Source organism: Sinohyriopsis cumingii, chromosome 10 (assembly GCF_028554795.1).
Source record: "Sinohyriopsis cumingii isolate HCF-2022 chromosome 10, ASM2855479v2, whole genome shotgun sequence".
Classification (NCBI taxonomy): Eukaryota; Metazoa; Mollusca; class Bivalvia; order Unionida; family Unionidae; genus Sinohyriopsis; species Sinohyriopsis cumingii.
In genome coordinates this window covers 70,037,251-70,056,922 of record NC_142970.1, presented here as the reverse complement: position 1 = coordinate 70,056,922, position 19,672 = coordinate 70,037,251, and the positions used below count along the sequence as shown (strand labels likewise).

Sequence of the window (19,672 nt, the reverse complement as noted above, 5' to 3'; positions counted from 1 at the left end):
TATAGCCTGTATTCCATAATGTAATCGGTATAGTTTGTGTACAACAATGTAATAGGTATAATAGTGTATTTGAATGTAATTGGTATAATAGTGTAATTGAATGGAATTGGTATAATAGTGTAATTGAGTGTAATTGGTATAATAGTGTAATTGAATGGAATTGGTATAATAGTGTAATTGAGTGTAATTGGTATAATAGTGTAATTGAATGGAATTGGTATAATAGTGTAATTGAGTGTATTTGGTATAATAGTGTAATTGAATGGAATTGGTATAATAGTGTAATTGAATGGAATTGGTATAGCCTGTATTCCTTAATGTAATCGGTATAGTTTGTGTACAACAATGTAATAGGTATAATAGTGTATTTGAATGGAATTGGTATAATAGTGTAATTGAATGGAATTGGTATAATAGTGTAATTGAGTGGAATTGGTATAATAGTGTAATTGAATGGAATTGATATAATAGTGTAATTTAATGGAATTGGTATAGCCTGTATTCCATAATGTAATCGGTATAGTTTTTGTACAACAATGTAATAGGTATAATAGTGTATTTAAATGTAATTGGTATAATAGTGTAATTGAATGGAATTGGTATAATAGTGTAATTGAGTGTAATTGGTATAATAGTGTAATTGAATGGAATTGGTATAGCCTGTATTCCATAATGTAATCGGTATAGTTTGTGTACAACAATGTAATTGGTATAATAGTGTAATTGAATGTAATTGGTATAATAATGTAATTGAATGGAATTGGTATAATAGTGTAATTGAGTGTAATTGGTATAATAGTGTAAATGAATGTAATTGGTATAATAGTGTAATTGAATGTAATTGGTATAATAGTGTAATTGAATGGAATTGGTATAATAGTGTAATTGAATGTAATTGGTATAATAGTGTAATTGAATGGAATTGGTATAATAGTGTAATTGAATGGAATTGGTATAATAGTGTAATTGAATGTAATTGGTATAATAGTGTAATTGAATGGAATTGGTATAATAGTGTAATTGAATGTAATTGGTATAATAGTGTAATTGAATGGAATTGGTATAATAGTGTAATTGAATGTAATTGGTATAATAGTGTAATTGAATGGAATTGGTATAATAGTGTAATTGAATGTAATTGGTATAATAGTGTAATTGAGTGTAATTGGTATAATAGTGTAATTGAATGGAATTGGTATAATAGTGTAATTGAATGTAATTGGTATAATAGTGTAATTGAATGGAATTGGTATAATAGTGTAATTGAATGGAATTGGTATAATAGTGTAATTGAATGGAATTGGTATAATAGTGTAATTGAATGGAATTGGTATAATAGTGTAATTGAATGGAATTGGTATAATAGTGTAATTGAATGGAATTGGTATAATAGTGTAATTGAATGGAATTGGTATAATAGTGTAATTGAATGGAATTGGTATAATAGTGTAATTGAATGGAATTGGTATAATAGTGTAATTGAGTGTAATTGGTATAATAGTGTAATTGAATGGAATTGGTATAATAGTGTAATTGAATGGAATTGGTATAATAGTGTAATTGAATGGAATTGGTATAATAGTGTAATTGAATGTAATTGGTATAATAGTGTAATTGAATGTAATTGGTATAATAGTGTAATTGAATGTAATTGGTATAATAGTGTAATTGAATGTAATTGGTATAATAGTGTAATTGAGTGTAATTGGTATAATAGTGTAATTGAATGTAATTGGTATAATAGTGTAATTGAATGTAACACTGGACAACAAATTTTTACAAAAGTCATGTTACTGAAATAAAATTAGTCAATTCTTATCAATTTTTATGTGCTGAACACGAATATGACAGTCAAATTGCAAAATTGGCTCTAGTTTTTTTGTAATCTGCAAGAAATTAATGTTTACATAACGAAATGCATTCCAATAGTAAAAGGTCAACTGTAATAGCCTACCTATAAAAAATCAAGTCATTGACTACATCTTAGATTTCTTCGCCTGTCTCTTGTACAGCTGTTCGGGAGCATCTCTGAGGAGTGTCCAGCAGTAGTCAGCCAGCATTGTAGTGGACCATTTTCCCTGGTATCTTTGTTCCATTGTTGCGATATCTTGATGAAAACGTTCGCCGTGTTCATCACTAACAATACCACAGTTGCTAGGAAAGAAATCCAAATGGGAAATGAAGGAAGTGAATCTTTAGAGACATATTGCAGCCAAGTTTCTTATACTTCATCAACATGTCTTCTACTAGTTCCTTATAGTTTTCTGCCCTAACATTTCCGAGGAAGTTTGTAGAAACTAGGCGAAAAGCATTCCATGCTTGTTTCGCGTCACCTTCCAGCAAGTTGTTGAACCGGTCATCTTTGAAAAGCTCTCGAATCTGAGGACCCACAAAAACTCCCTCTTTAATCTTTGCTTCGCTGAGTCGAGGGAATTTTTCATGCAGGTATCGGAATGCTGGCAAAGTCCGGTCAATGGCTTTCACGAAGTTCTTCATCAAACCTAGTTTGATGTGAAGGGGTGGTAGCAAGATTTTCTGAGCCTCAACCAGAGCTGGGTGTTGGATATTCTTCTCTCCAATGGCTACATTCTGCCTGTGAGTCCATTCCTTCCTCATGTAGTGCATTTCCCTTGCTCGGCTATCCCACTCGCATAAGAAACACATGTATTTTGTATATCCTTGCTGCAGTCCCATTAAAAGGGCAACTACCTTCAAATCACCACAGAGGTGCCAGCTGTACTTGTTATACTCAATGGAATTCAGTAGCTGCCTTAAGTTATCGTATGTCTCTTTCATGTGGACAGCATACGCTACTGGAATAGATGGAAGAATGTTTCCATTGTGCAAAAGCACAGCCTTGAGACTCAGTTTCGAAGAGTCCACAAATAGTCTCCATTCTTGTGGGTCATGAGTGATTTTTAACGCATTCATGAGGCCCTCAATATCGGAACAGAATATCAGATTACTTTCCTTTCTGAAGAAAGGCTCCAATTGCTGGTGGCGCTTTCGATATGCAGTAATTGTGACATCTTCTTCTAGAAGATTCCATTGTTGGAGTCTTGATCCTAGCAATTCTGCCTTGTTCTTTGATAAGTCCAAATCACGAATCAGGTCATTTAGTTCTTCCTGTGTTATTCTGTGTGGGGTTGATGATGCACCACAGTGAAAATCTGGATCACTGCATGCTGATGGACCAGGAGAAGAACAGGTCGACTCACCTTTGTCTTCGTCAGATGAATCAAGAGAATATTCTGCTGGAGGTTCTGGAATAGGAAGTCCCTCACCATGTGGAACTGGTCTCAATGCAGACGGAATGTTTGGGTAGACTATTCTCGACTTCTTTCGCTTCGTTATTCCGCCGGAAAGAGGAGGAACCAAGCAGAAGTAACAGTCATTTAGGTGGTTGCTTGGCTCTCTCCACACCATTGGGACTGCAAACAGCATTGATGACCTTTTGCAATTCAACCACTGTGAAAGCTGTGTTGTACATGTAGCACAGCATATATGCGGAGCCCAAGGCTTGTCTTGGTCACCAACCTTGCATCCGAAGTAAAGATGATATGCCTTCTTCACTTGAGAATTGATACTTTTCTTCTGGTTGGCAAATGTCACTTCCCCACAAATATAGCAAAAATTGTCCGCGGTATTAACACACTTTCGAGGCATTACTGTTCTTTATTGTACGTAAATGGATAAAATAATAAGTTTTATGTAACAGTAGCTTGAACTGTCTCGCACAACGTCTAAAATATTTTACATGCTGAACCTATCTGATTGGGCTTTATATAGTACACTGCTTACGTCAGCTTCAGCAGCCGCCTGGCATTAGTATAATAGGCCTACACATGTATAGTACACTGCTGACGTCAACTTACTTCAGCAGCCGCATGGCATTAGTATTGCATTGCATCAGAAAATGATGCAATCAACTGTGGATGATGTGAGCATGATGGTATTATGCAATGTTACATCATTATTCCGGATGTTGCTGCAGTCCTACTGGAGAAATTTACACAGTGAAACATAGAAAATGAGGTATATGAATATCTTCAAAACGAGAGCCAATACAAATTTTTCACGGTTATATTCGTGTTCAGCACACCAAAATACTACAGATTAGGGCCTTTTCAAGTCAGTAATGATTTCACTGTTGACCAGTGTAATTGGTATAATAGTGTAATTGAATGGAATTGGTATAATAGTGTAATTGAATGTAATTGGTATAATAGTGTAATTGGTATAATAGTGTAATTGAATGTAATTGGTATAATAGTGTAATTGAATGTAATTGGTATAATAGTGTAATTGAATGTAATTGGTATAATAGTGTAATTGAATGTAATTGGTATAATAGTGTAATTGAATGGAATTGGTATAATAGTGTAATTGAGTGTAATTGGTATAATAGTGTAATTGAATGGAATTGGTATAATAGTGTAATTGAATGGAATTGGTATAAGAGTGTAATTGAATGGAATTGATATAATAGTGTAATTGAGTGTAATTGGTATAATAGTGTAACTGAATGGAATTGGTATAGCCTGTATTCCATAATGTAATTGGTATAGTTTGTGTACAACAATGTAATTGGTATAATAGTGTAATTGAATGGAATTGGTATAATAGTGTAATTGAATGGAATTAGTATAATAGTGTAATTGAATGGAATTGGTATAATAGTGTAATTGAATGGAACTGGTGTAGCCTGTATTCCATAATTACTGTTTACAAACCATTTTATCATTTATCACCTTTAATATCCATTACACTCCAAGCCTTGTATCACTCTAACATTATGTATTGAATATTCCTCAAACTGGACAATGTTGTGACCAAATGTTCTGGCTGTTTTATTGAGGTAGCCAGTTCAAAACAAGTTAATTAGTACTAAATGGGTCCACTGGGACCAAAATATGTGACCAGTCAGCAGAAATTGCATGTTTAAATTAAGGCTATGTTAAAAATGACATCATTAAGAATATTGCAACATTTTATGATATATCTTGATTTGTTGAATTGGTTTTCATGTCCTAAAACTAATAATTGTAAGAAAAGAAAGGAATTTTTAATTTACAAAGCATATCTACATAATATTTTGATGATTAATTTATTAAATTGGGATATTTATTACTTTTTACCAGTGTTATCAAATTTTTATTTTGTACTTGTCTTTGCTGCATATGAATATTGTCTTTGTTAAGCTAAGGAAATGTTATTTAAAATGCTTGAATTAATAGTCATTGATTTACTTTGTTGTTTGTTTTTTAAATTATTTCCATTATTGGAGATGAACAGTCAACATGTATTGTGTTCTTATTGAATACTGTTGTATTTCAGGAAGGTTTTGAAAAGTTTCTTTCAAATGAAAGGCAAAGGAGTGAAGATAAACTTGAAAAGGCAATACAGGTAAAGAATGTATTTCTGTGACCTCACTTATTGGTTAACCGTTATCATTATTTCAATGGGTGGGTGCTCTGTGAAGCATATTTTCTACAAAACGATAATTGTTGTATGTCCTGCGATATTGTATGGAGTGGGCAGACAGTGTTAATTTCCAACACATATCTATCACCAAGTTTGTGTTCTATAAATATAGTTTGAAAAATTTAGTTGATTGAAACCTAATATTTTGTGTGATGCCTTACACAACATGGTTTGCGCAGTCTTGAAAAGTGCTTGTACTTTGGTCATTACCTTGAAGAGTACTTGGATGTTGGTTTGTTGCATTAAATTAAAAATTACTTGAATTTAAGGGAGACTTCAAGAGAACTGGAAATGCTCTTGAAAACATTTAATAGTCCATGAAAAGTGTGTGAATTTTAAAACAAATGCATTTCATTGAAAAATAGTCATTTACTGATATTGTTATGACTTTGTGGTCCTGAAACAATTAACAAGAAAGTGCAACACCAACAAGTTTTGTATAATTGAAAATATAATTTATTTCACTGAAATACAAAGTGAAAAGTAAAAATAACGTACAGTATAGTCAATGAAACCCTAAAGTCCTAAATAGTTCTCGCAAGTAATCCGAATGAGTTTCAAATGTAGTTAGAATGATGATCAATAATGTACTGATGTATCCACAGTTCAGAAGAATCACTGTGATATAATTTCAAAATGTCTTTAAATAAATTCACAGTAATCCCATAACAGCTGTGAATCCAAATAGTCTGTTAATGAAATCAGAGTAATTCCATATAGCTATTTTTCCAATTAATCCGAATATTTTGAACACTGTAATGCCAATGAATGATTAAATAAATGAATCAGTTCTCTCAGTATAGCTCTTCCAATACTGGTGATACTAGTAAGAATGTTTAATTCTACAAAATAATTCCATAATATACATTGCCAATACACATTAGAGAAAATGCAATACATGGTTTGAATGAATCATCTTGGCATTTTTAAATCGCTTAATCAAAAAACAGATCAGCTGTTTAAATATTAATCAATGAGGAATTAGGTCAGCTTGTTCTTTTAAAAAAAAAAACATGACCTTCATTCACATCATATTTACTTGAATCACAGTATATCTCAACCTTGAGTGTTATGAATGCATTTATGCTCTTTTAGAATGACTACAGTATAAACCCATTCATTTAGAATACAATTTTTTAAAGCATTGTTAATTAAATAATCCTTCCTATAACCATGAATGATAATGCACATAATGTAGATATACATAAGAACATAAATAACAAGAAAGAAAATAAAAGAGAATAAAAAATTAGAAGGTTTTAATCTCATGTCATGTTCAATAAGACTTCAGACTTTTAAACACAGCAGACTATGTATTATTATCATTCTTACATCATCAGTTACTTATGACATAAATTATATTCTTTCAAAAAAGAGCCCATCAGTTACTTATGACATAAATTAGGTACCATTAAAAAAGAGCCCATCAGTTACTTCTAACAGAATGTAACACAATTTTTGCGCAGGGTTTGTCTTCATCCCCGACAGGCATGCCAAAATATGCCTTGTAGGCCTCACACATTTTAGCAGATGCTTCCACGGAGTACTTATTTTGCTCTTGTCTTGATGAATTTGCCGCAGACATAGAAAAATGCATCTGCTGGACGCTTGCAGCCTCTTGATCTTTCACAAAAAAATATATATTCACGCAGTGGGCTTAAGGCCCCTGTATTCATACTACTGTTTATATTACTGGAAAGTTCTAGAAAGTGCTAGAAGTTAATCAAAGCACTGAATCTATCTGGAATGTTCTGGAGAATAGGTAAATTTTAAAATATCACTGTCCTGGTCACAAAAGCAAAGTTTGTGGGGAATAATAGCCATTTTCTATACTTTTTAAGCATAAGCAAGTATGAAATAACACTTACTACCCATAAGAAAAAAAAAAGTTGTTACATGGTGTTACATACCTTTAAAAAAGAGACCATCAGTACATTTCTGACATAAATTATATACCTTTATAAAAGAGACCATCATCTACTTGTGACATAAATTATATACCTTTAAAAAATAGACCATCAGTACATTTCTAACATAAATTATGTACCTTTAAAAAAGAGACCAGTACATTTCTGACATAATTTAGATAACTTTAAAAAAGACCCCATCAGTCACTTCTAACATAAAATATGTACCTTTAAAAAAGAGTCCCTCAGTTACTTAATGACATACATTTTATACATTAAAGAGAGCCCATCAGTTACTTCTTATAACAATTTTATACCTTTAAAATTAAGCCTCTTTAAAATTAAAAAGAATATAAATGTAAATCATACACATCAGGCCAAATAAAACGGGCATGATAATTAGGTCGAAAACATCTGAAATAATATGAAAAACATGGAATACTATACCCTTTTTGAAGTTAGGGGCATAATACACCATGAAGGAGTTTGATAAATTCTTTTTGAGTCTACACTTTATACATGCAAAATGAAAAGACTTTGAATTATGCATTAATTTTGCTGACTGATATTACTATATTATGCTCGTGATTAGCTAATACCATTATTTTTCTGCAATAATTTTAGTGTTAATACCTGCAGTTTTCAGAAATACATTTTGGTTTACATTGATAATCAGCTTCCATTTTTGCGGAGTCAGAGACTGGCTCTTTTAATTCTCATCCAATTCATACTGACATTCAGAACTTGAATTCAGTTCAGTAGTATGTATGGAACCATTCTATGAAGAATGACAATGCAAAAATGGCCACTGATTGTCTTCAGAGACCATCAAATGGTTGTTTAGCTGCAGTAAGTTTACCATCAACATGCTTTTAATTTGCAAACAGAAAATGATAACCTATCTGATTGATGTATCTCTCGTTTATTACTCTAACGTGACCAGATAAATGAAAATTATCGTGGAAAAATGCCAATTTTAGGTGATCTCAAAACACTTGAGGTGTTATGTAACAGTGTTGTAAGTCACAGTGTAATAAGTTTCATAACATCACATTCTGCTTCTGTAAGTGTTATATCACAGTGTGATAATTTTCATGGAATGATATTCTGTTCCTGTAAATTTTATTTCACTGTGTGATAAATTTCATGTCATGACATTATTCTGCTTTTGTAAGTGTTATGTCATATTGTGATCAATTTCATGACATGACATTATTCTGTTTTTATAATTGTTACGTCAGTGTGATAATTTTCATAGCATGACATTCTGCTTTTGTAAGAGTTATTTTACAGTGTAATAAGCTTAATACATGACATTATTCTGCTTCTATAAGTGTTATGTCACAGTGATAGTTGTTATGGCATGATATTACCAGCATATGAGATAATTTTCATAAAATGACAGTATTCTGCTTCAGTAATTATTGTGTCAAAGTGTGATAATATTTTGACATTATTCTTACACATGTGAAATGAATGTTTAAATTGTGATAATGTATGTCTTCTTGTTTTTCTATTGACATAGGAAGAGAAAGCATCTCTGGCTAAACAGATAGAACAAATAGTGAAAGAGGAGAGAATGAAGACTGAGGAGGAGCTAGAGAAAGCAAAGGTACAACAAAACATATTTTGCCATGGCCCATAATTTGCTGGTTATAGTTATTGAAAAATGTGGTTATGTTGTACTGGTCCTTGTCTTATAGAGGTGGCTCTTAAACTGTTGCTCACTACTCCGGTGGCCTAGTGGTTAGAGCATCTGCCTTGGATGTGGGAAGTCACAGGTTTGAACCCCAGCCATGTCATACCAAAGACTTATACAAATGGTACTGACAGCTGCCTCACTAGGCATTCAGCATTAAGAGGTCAGTGTTAGGACTGGTAAGCCTATTGTCAGGATGATGTGACCAGGTGGGACATGATGCTACATGTCTGCAGCAAGATGCCCCAGAGATAGACATCACTATAAAGTACCACACTGCAGACTGAAAAAATTGTTAAGGCTATGTTAAAAAGCCAGATCACACATAAACACTTAAAGCAGGCTCAGCTGTATATATCTTTGATGTCTTAAAAAGAACAATGGCAACAAGCTTGCGCCAGTGCATTTTGATTTAATCCTGTTGCTTTGTCCATCCATACATCCATCAAAGAAAGTTTGCAGATAAGATTGCATAAAAACCACGCCATGTAGACAAATGAAATTTGTTAGCTTATTTGTTTCTCTGTTGGAAATAATCCCCAATCACGTTAATGTCAGGGAAAAAAAACCTTTCACTTTCCAAATCCAGCCCTCCCAAAGAGACAAACTTGTTGTCTTTCCCATCCTTCCAACATCTAGATCAAGGGAAGGAACTCTTACAAGTTACCCCCCCCCTTTCCACTGCCAGGTATCTACCCTTAGGTTGGATTTGACCTGTATAAGTTTTCACAGCAGTACTAGTAACATTGACCACAAAGTCTCTTGATATCCAAGGAGAATCAGTTTTGTGCATTCCCATTTGGAATCCTCACAAATTGATGGGCTTTCACAAAGATTTATTGACTTCAGCATCATCTTGTACTTCATTAACATTGACTGCAGCGTTATCTGAAATACATCCTTAAAAAACATGGTAAGTTCTATTCTGCTGGTGAGCATCAACAGTCTGCTGTCCCATTTAAGTTTTTCAGGCTTTTAAGTGAACTGGGAAAGTTTGGATCTTGAACAATCAAAACATTTTGTTCATTTGGAGTTTGTCACCAGTCTCAATTTCATATGTCTGCACTATTTTATTGATTATCAAACTCACATAGTTAATTTCCAACAGGGAGTTGATTACAGTCCTAGCAGCTTAGCTCATTCAGTGACAGCATATCTGATTCTACTCAGAAACCTTTTTATGTGCCACTTTCAGTTTGCCCTGCTGGCACATTGGTGTCCCTTTTCCAGTCATCTTGATCATTTGCAGTTCGCCTTGCTGGCACATTGGTGTCCCTTTTCCAGTCATCTTGATCATTTGCAGTTCGCCTTGCTGGCACATTGGTGTCCCTTTTCCAGTCATCTTGATCATTTGCAGTTCGCCTTGCTGGCACATTGGTGTCCCTTTTCCAGTCATCTTGATCATTTGCAGTTGGCCTTGCTGGCACATTGGTGTCCCTTTTCCAGTCATCTTGGTCATTTGCAGTTGGCCTTGCTGGCACATTGGTGTCCCATTTCCAGTCATCTTGATCATTTGCAGTTGGCCTTGCTGGCACATTGGTGTCCCTTTTCCAGTCATCTTGATCATTTGCAATTGGCCTTGCTGGCACATTGGTGTCCCTTTTCCAGTCATCTTGATCATTTGCAATTGGCCTTGCTGGCACATTGGTGTCCCTTTTCCAGTCATCTTGATCATTTGCAATTGGCCTTGCTGGCACATTGGTGTCCCTTTTCCAGTCATATTGACCACCTACAATTGGCCCTGCTGGCACATTGGTGTCCCTTTTCCAGTCATCTTGATCATTTGCAATTGGCCCTGCTGGCACATTGGTGATCCTTTTCCAGTCATCTTGATCACTTGCAGATAGCTGAGTGGTTCCCCTTTTATAGTCATCTTGATCACTAAGTCAGGATCATGACCCAATTGTTATTATTTCCATGGAAAAATAAAAATTGGCTCAGAAGGAATCCTATGGAAAAGCCCCAACTGGAAATTGGGTCACAGCAGGTATCCCTCAGGAAAAGCCCTGACTGGAAATTGGGTCACCACAGATATCCCTCTGGAAAAGCCCTGACTGGAAATTATGGTTTGTTGAGGTGCCCACCTGTTGCTTGACTTTGACATTGTCATTTTCAGCTTGGATCTGGAGGAATTGCTTTTTCATATCAGCTTTCTAGAAACAAAGGTTTGAAGGCTTTTCATGTCTGGAAGGACTGACTCCATGGAAAAGTAGTCCTTATCATGTCAGATGTAGTGGCCTACCTCCTTAAACTACTGGCGGGAGGTTGGGGGAACAAATCATCCATCCTATGCATTCTGACTGGTAGCTTCAGTGCTGGTGCTCCAAGCTAAATATAACCATACATATCAGACACATTTCCAGCAGGCTCATTGTCCTGGCTGACCGTCTGTTAAAGAATGGCCAAATCCCTCATTCAGGTCAATTCATCCGGTGATCATATGTAGGTTTTGTGGACTTTGGGGGCATCCATTGATAGATTTTTTGCCACAAGTGTGGAATCACAAGCTACCCTCATTTGTTTTTTCAGTTCTGGACCCAGAAGCCTAAGCCATGGACACAACATTAATCAGTTGAGAGGGCTTTGGAGCCTTTGCCTACTCACCCCCCACCCCCACCCCCCGGATGGTCCTAGTCTAAAATGTTATAGAAATTGACAGGTCAGAATTGCAAACTAATTTGATAAACCTTCTCAACTGGACAAGTTTTGGTTCAAAAATCTCGATCCAGTGATGGATATGCCCAGAAAAATCAGCAGTACTGAATCTAATCCAATGTTGATGGTGTTGGGTATTTCATTTATGTCTGGAATGGCTCCTCCTTCACACCTGATTCTTGTCAGGATAGCTGTTTGAGAAAAGGAATTTCAGTCTGTAATTGTGGAGAGAATTTTGCGAGCATGAAGGCCCTCCACTTCGATAGCATATGAAGGAAAATGTCACATGTTTGGGAACTCTAGCAAAGTCAACAACATCATTCCTTTCAAGATGATCCTACAGTGATCTGATCTCTTTCTTTATTTCAGGATTTCAGGAGAGAAAGCTATCACCGATCACTATCCAAGGCTACTGCAACATGATTTGCAACCCATTAAGACATCGTGGCAGATAGAATATTGGTTATGATAAAGATCTGTTAGGCCTGCCAGCCATTTTCGACTTGAATATACCAAAATTCCTTTGTCCTGTTTTCAAAATGGAATCTCTCATAGGTCCTGATCATTCAGATCATAGCCTTAACGTTGGCATGCAGGGTAAGCAAGTTGCCTGCCTTTTAAATGGACCCATCCTATCTCCACTTCAGATCAGATGGTAACGCAGTGCTAATGATACAACAGGTCTTTGTACCCAACAATAGGCTACTGTCAGATGGCAATCAGAAAGTCCACTGTCAGTCCAGCCTTCCAGTCCTCCATCCAGCATCTGTCTTTCTGACTCTGAGCTTTTCGGTTCCCATAATGCCATTCAAGTCAGCAGGTACAATGTTGTGGGCCCATCTGGAGGACATTACACCCAGCAATGATGGGACTACCTATTGCCTGCAACTGGGTTAGTTATACGCCAAAACGCAAGTGATGCCTCAAGTGGACAACCTTCCACAGTGAATGCAGGGAAAACAAATCTCTGATCTGACATTGGAGCAGATGAAGTTAAATTTTAAAGATGTGGTCGAAGAAATTTTACCAGTACTTGTCACGGTCAGACTTGCCACCACTGGCGGTCACTTACAATGCCTATAAGGTCAAGGCCTCTGTTGATGTTGAGGATCATAGTTGGCAAAATTTTGTGAAATCTTGCATTATCAGTCTGATAAAATCCTGGATCTGGGGATTTGTAAAGCTTTCTTATCAGAGAGCTTTTTACTAGTATCTTTCTTGTCACTCTTGTTCTGTATACAGACATGTACAGTGTGGCCATTCTGAACTTAGATTGGATCATTGCAGTAATAAACATGTTTGCCCACAGAAGTTCTGCAAGGTTGATTGCTGTGTTGTTGACATGACATGCAACCATCATAATAAAGGCTGCACCATTTATTGGCTCCACGTTTGTTGCTGTTTGGTTCATCGCTGCTATTCAGCTTCTTTATCAAGGATGTTCTAAAATAGGTAACTCTCTTTACCCCTCCCCCAATTTTGTTCCCCCTTGCAGCCAAAATAGCAAGATGGTTGTGGGGAAATGAGGCTGAATCCCACGCAAGAGCAATGGTCTCGACCACAATCTAATTTTAGACAGTAACAGGCTTTTCAGTATCTGACACAGTATAATAAAGGGAATATGAAACCAAGTTTCTCTATCCCCAGTCATCCCAACAACACTTTGTCGGCACCAGGTTCCTTCATTTTGTCTTGGATTGGCATTAAATATAAACAACAAAAAAATTGAAACCATAGTAATTTTAAGTTTCTTGTAAAGACTATAGCACGTATTCAAGCCATGAACTTTAAATCCATACCTTTTTGGTAGCTGGTTTAACATCCAGTTTCAAAACTAGGTTGAGGAAAAATCTTTACATCCTTTATTGTTATAAAACTCTATCATTTTACATAAGAGCTTTACACATTGAATTATACCTTGAAAAGCAAGAAAATTGATGCTCAGACAATATTTAGCTGTATAACTTTTAATCAATAGTTCCCTGATCTGTAAGTATATCACCAATATAAAAAACCATGTTCAAACTATTTCCTGTAATGCGTAATAGTAAGCTAGTAGAAATTTGTTTTTATAAGATCTCCTGATGTGTTGGGTATATTGTTTTCTATCAACAATTTCCATGCTTTTAAAACATTACACCAAAAAGCATTTTTTTAAAATCTGCTCCTAATAGGTATTCAATCTCACATATTTAGTATTAAAACAGATACATTCTCTGTTAGAAGAACTTATCAGTACATGTTCATTTGAACAATATAAAATGCTCTTTACAATATTTTTTTCTCCAAAGAGTTAAAATAAAACACATGTACAAGCTTATAGTTTATAATAAGATTCCAGTATTGACATTGATTTATGGATACTAGTAGCTCTGTTAATATCTAGGAATGAAATACATTAAGAAAATAGGTGGTGGTGGTGGTGGTGGTGGTGGTGGTGGTGATGGGTTATCCTTACGTGTGACTAATATTTCATTGTGTGTTTGAATTTGCACTTCGGAGGAAAAATGAAAACCACAAATATTGGTTCCCCACAAAAATTATTTGATACCACAGTATGCCCACCTTATTTCATTTCTTTATCTCGTGGTTTCTGCTTAAGTGTGCTAAAAAATTGCTTGCCAAAAACTTGAATTCCAAAATGTAAAAATCTTTGACAGAGTTACAAATGTTGATGCTATGGCTTAAAAATATAATCAGATCATAGAAATAGTTACAAGCTGGCTACTAGCATGCCTGATGTGTGCCAACTTAAGCTTAAGCAAAACAACAACAAGGATATTTGCATTGCCAGGTGTGGGCTGGCTTCAATAGTAACCTGATCAGACAAGTATACTGAGGCAAACATAACTTACCACAAATTTTACTTTGTCAGTTTCTCTGATCACATTAACATCAGGAAAATAGGTCATGGGAAGAGGAAATACGATCAAATCTTTGTCCTATATATACTTAGAGGGAAATGTAACTGGAGTCCTTATGGATTTCCTTCAAAAGAAATGTAGCTAGAGTACCATAGGTATACATAAGGGAAATGTGGCTACAGTCCCTATGGAAATACTTAGAAGGAAATGTGACTAGAGTCCATATGGGGTGACTTCAAGGAAAATGTGGCTGGAGTCCCTATGGGTATATTTCAATAGAAATGTGACTGGAGTCCCTATGGGCAGACTTCAATGGAAATGTGACTGAAGTCCAAATATGAAGCATAAACTGTTCCATTAAAGTCAAGGCAGCACAACCAATTGACATGTAACACATCTGATGTGGAACCTGGTTGCCTTATGAGGACCATGGAACCAGTGAACCTGAACTGGATATAATTAGGCCCATTGAAAGAGCATGCAACTCACTCCCCCTGCATGCAAAAGCTAGGGCTACAAAAAATGTTTTGTAAGATAGCAGTTTCAGCAAGGCTTTGGCCAAAGGCTAGAACAAAACCCATGAGAGAAATAAGGAACAGCATAATATATTATGATAGAAAGAATAATGTTGATGTTGTTGTAGGTTTAACACCATTTTTCAGCACACGATAGGCTATACATGGCGGCCAGTATTAATGGTGGAGGAAGAACCCAGGAAATCCCCAGAAAGAAAGAATAATAAAAATACTTGCATATTACATTTAATTCATATTCAGATTGATTGAAATATCTGAATCCTCCAGATTTGATCAATGCATTTTTTAATTCAAAAGAACAGCAAACCTGCAGTATATTAGAACTATTGCTTGAAGCTGTATTATTCATGAAACACTAAGTATATACATTAATTACAGCATATTAGTAAAGGTTACAATTCACCAATTTTAGGACAAAGCCACTCTATCAGCATTGTGTCATTCAAATCTCCTGGTACATTCAAATTCATGTCACATAATAATCCCTGCTAATAATTAGGTCCTATCTTTCGCTCATTGTCTTGTGAGCTACAATTATCCATTCACTGTGAATTAATCATTGTGGTTGCAAGGTTCACATTATACATTGCACTGATCATCACCAGTAACATTTTGCTTTTTCTTGATGACCTGCATGACCTATTTAGCATACCAGTTGTGGAATTTTGATTACAATTCTTTGTTCTACTTTTTAATTAATGTCAAGCCTAGTGCTTTTAGTCAATCTTACTTGAAGCTGGTGCAAAAAATGGAGTGAATCCACTGTCTTTCAGTTTAGTTTGTATCTTCACTATTTGATGGCTTCGGCTTCCTTTGATGTTCAGCACTCAGATGAATCCATGGTGAAATTGATTGATGTAGACAGGTGTTTTTTTTTGTGCTCATAGAGGTTGCAATATTATTTTTGTGGTCTTGGCTGCATTGGCTTCTGTGGATGTTATTCACTTGGACGAAAACAAAGTGTAAGCTTTAAACTGGTCAGGTCTTTATGTGGCAGTGTTGCTTTAAACATTAAGTGACCACCTTTTTCATTGGCATAGTTTTATTCTTTTGTATTCTTTATTTTGCGGTATTTGTAGAAATGAATTGCCCTCTAATACGTAGACTCTGAGAGGCAAAACTACGTATTTGAGTTCCCCATGAAAATGTTTTTTTTTCTCCACAAAACAATATGAATTAGCCCCACAAAATTAAACAATACTACATTGTATGGATTTATTTGTTGATGACCTATTAAGATTTTCATGCATATGTATCAGTTCTTTCTTAGTTTTAATTTTTGTGCTCATCATATCTGATAAACGTGGGTAAGTTCTTTTATTATTGACAACAAAAAAAATACAGAATGGAAGCTGTAGAAACAGAGTATCAGCTGGCATTTGTTATGAATATACTGCTACCTGGTTATACCAACAAATTTTGTACCTAATTCATTTTGGTGATGCCTACTGAGGTCGACTATTTATTGAGGTAGACATTAAAACCAGGATTTCATTACCACCCAGTACTTAAAGACCAACAGTATACATGTACTTGTGAGATTTGTAAAGTCCAAGATTAAAAAAGTTATTTCTTGGGTTTCTTTACAAGATATTGTGTCTATACTTTCTAAATGTCTTATTGTCATGATGTTTGCATGTGTTCCTGTACAGGTAGAGTTTAACAAACAGCTGCAGGAGGAAAGAGAAAAAAGTAGAGAACAACTAAAAGAAGCAATGGGAGAGGAAAGGAAACAGTCTCAGGTAAGGTGGTGTTGTCATATTTGTGAAACATAATTGTTGTATGGTAGAAGAAGGAATCAGTCTCAGGTAAGATGGTATTGTCATATTTTGTTTTATACATAATAGTTCTATGACACAAGAAAGGAATCAGTCTCAGGTAAGATGGTATTGACATGGTTTATGGACATCATAGTTAAATACCTCATCCCATCCTTCTTGATTCACAGTTGTTTTATACCAACTTCATACCAAAGCAGATAAAGATTTGCATGGAAAGTTGTCATTCTTTCTCCAAAGGACAAAGTTGGAGAAGGGCTAATTTTGTCTCCAAATTAGTCGTAAAGTATTTGGAACAGTATTTATTAAGGTTATACCATAGTTACATATGATATAATGTAACATGGTGAAATAAAATAGTTCATTTTGTTCTTAAATAGGCATGTCTTCATTCAAAACCTCAAAAATTTACATCTGTCAAGAATATGTGATTTTTTTTATTATATAGAAGACACGTTTTGTACCCATCTAATATATACAGTGGAACCCCATTATAACGCGATAATTGGGGTAAATAAAATTGGATCGTGTTAATATCGGGGTTGCGTTAATGTGGGGGTTTATGGTATTTTACTTTTTCAGAGAACAACTCATTGGCACATATATGTGTATTTGTGTCTAATGTATATGATGAATAGGGTATCAATACCATTTACTATCTTGCTGTCATGGCATTCAGTTCATCTAAAATGCATGTAATTCCATTGAAAAATTGCACACAGATTTACAATATTTAATAATTTTTTCCCAGATCATTGTGTCTGAATTCAACATCTAATATACAGCATGAATAGAGTATTAACACCGTTTACTTACTGTCTGATATCGTACCATCAGGGCTTGAAATTAATCCATAATATATGTAATTCCATTGCAAAAATTGCATACATATTTAAACTATTCAATAATTTTGTCACACATTATTATGTGTCTGAATTCAATAGGAAAAATAAACAGCAAAATTAAGTTAAGAAAGATGAAGCACGTGTATGGTTCATTACGTTCCAGGGTCTATGAACGGTGTCTGTACAAATTTCATACTGCTAAAATTTTCTCATATGCATTTCCGTGTACATTTATGCATTGCAAATTTCCAATAATTAACGCTTGTACGCCTATTTGTTTGAACGACTACAGCAAAAATAATTACCAATCAACACATGCTTTCAGCGCGCATATACTTTTCCTTCAGATTTTGTGAATATCGAAAGAAACGTGTGAAAACTAATATCCTAATCATTGCACGAAGTGCACAGAACGATTTGCATTTTTGAACTTGCTTTTCCATAACAGTAAAATATTTTTATAAAAAATAGGAAATTAATAACGAGTTCATAAACTAACATCATACCAATGTAAAACCTGAGAACTAAGTGCAGTAGGCCTGCAGTGGTCATGAGTCACTTTTATATAAAATATTTTTTATGTTAAACACATTTACAATTTCATACCCTTTAAATTCCCAGCTAATAAAGCGGACAATATTTACTGGTCAACTGATTGCGTCTAATAACACCGCCAAGCCCAGCAAACATGTTGGCGGCTTTTGTTTTTTGATGTTTATTAAATTGTGAGAATCTTTTTCAACCACCACATCGTCTGCTGCTTGGTTGTATATCCAGTGAAAAAAGAAATACATGTCGGCTATTGTTTGAGCAACGATTGTATACAGAATTAATTGAAGACAATCACAAAGACGACTTAGTGGCTTTGCTCATGGATCAGTAACAAGTAACATTTCCGATAAAGTTTATTTTGGCATAACACTTCACAAACCTGGTGAAATGGTCAAATTTCAGAACCCAAGCCACGATCATATTATATTCGAGTTCATACTTGAACTCTTCCCCAAAATGATAATAAACGTTTTACACACTATTTCTTGTTCTTTAAAAAAAGTACATTTCTGGGTACGAGAAAAATACACGTTCTTGTATTTAAAATTTCAGGAACCATGCCACGATTGTATTATATATCGTATTATATTCAAATTCATACACGATCTCTTCCTCAAAATAATAATAATTTTTTTTGCGCAAAGTGCAGAGAACGAATTGCGTTTGTGAACTTGCTTTTCCATAACAGTAAAATATTTTTATAAAAAAGTATGAAATTAATAACAAGTTCATAAGTAAACCCATACACATGTAAAACCCAAGAACTAAGTGCAGTAGGCCTGCAATGGTCACGAGTCACTTTTATAAATTTTTTTAAAGCTGACCGCATGTACAATTTCATACCCTTTCAATTTCCAGGTAATAAAGCAGACATTTTTTACTGGTAAACTGATTGCGTCTGATAACATCACCAAGCCCAGCAAACATGTTGATGTTTATTAAATTGTTTTGTGATGTTTATTAAATTGTGAGCATTTTTTATCAACCACCGCATTGTCTGCTGCTTGATTGTGTATGCAGTTAAAGAAGAAACACATGTTGGCTATTGTTTGAGCAATGATTGTATACAGAATTAATTGAAGACAATCACAAGGACGACTTACTGGCTTTACTTATGGACCAGTAATAAGTAACATTTCTGATAATATTTATTTTGGCATAAAACTTCAAGAACCTGGTGATATCATTATATCCGAATTTGTGTTATAGCGAGGTGTGTTATATCGGGGTTGCGCTGTATGCAAATTTTGTATATGTCCTTGTGTGCTTTCATACTTAACAAACAAAACAGTTAAGAAAAACTGTGTTCTTCACAGTATCACATAGATGCTATTTTACTTTTTCTCTGAAAG

At 34.8% G+C, this 19,672-nt stretch overlaps 1 protein-coding gene across 1 annotated transcript in view; it reads left to right on the top strand.

Moving 5' to 3' along the window:
- The window catches only part of LOC149790358 (uncharacterized), an 82,310-nt gene that overhangs the window by 47,001 nt on the left and 15,637 nt on the right, over nt 1–19,672 (top strand). Inside the window, exons 10-12 of the mRNA XM_089972403.1 lie at nt 5,338–5,406; nt 8,917–9,003; nt 16,798–16,887. Of these exons, the coding sequence (XP_089828529.1) occupies nt 5,338–5,406; nt 8,917–9,003; nt 16,798–16,887 (246 nt within the window). The remainder of the gene's footprint in view (nt 1–5,337; nt 5,407–8,916; nt 9,004–16,797; nt 16,888–19,672) is intronic.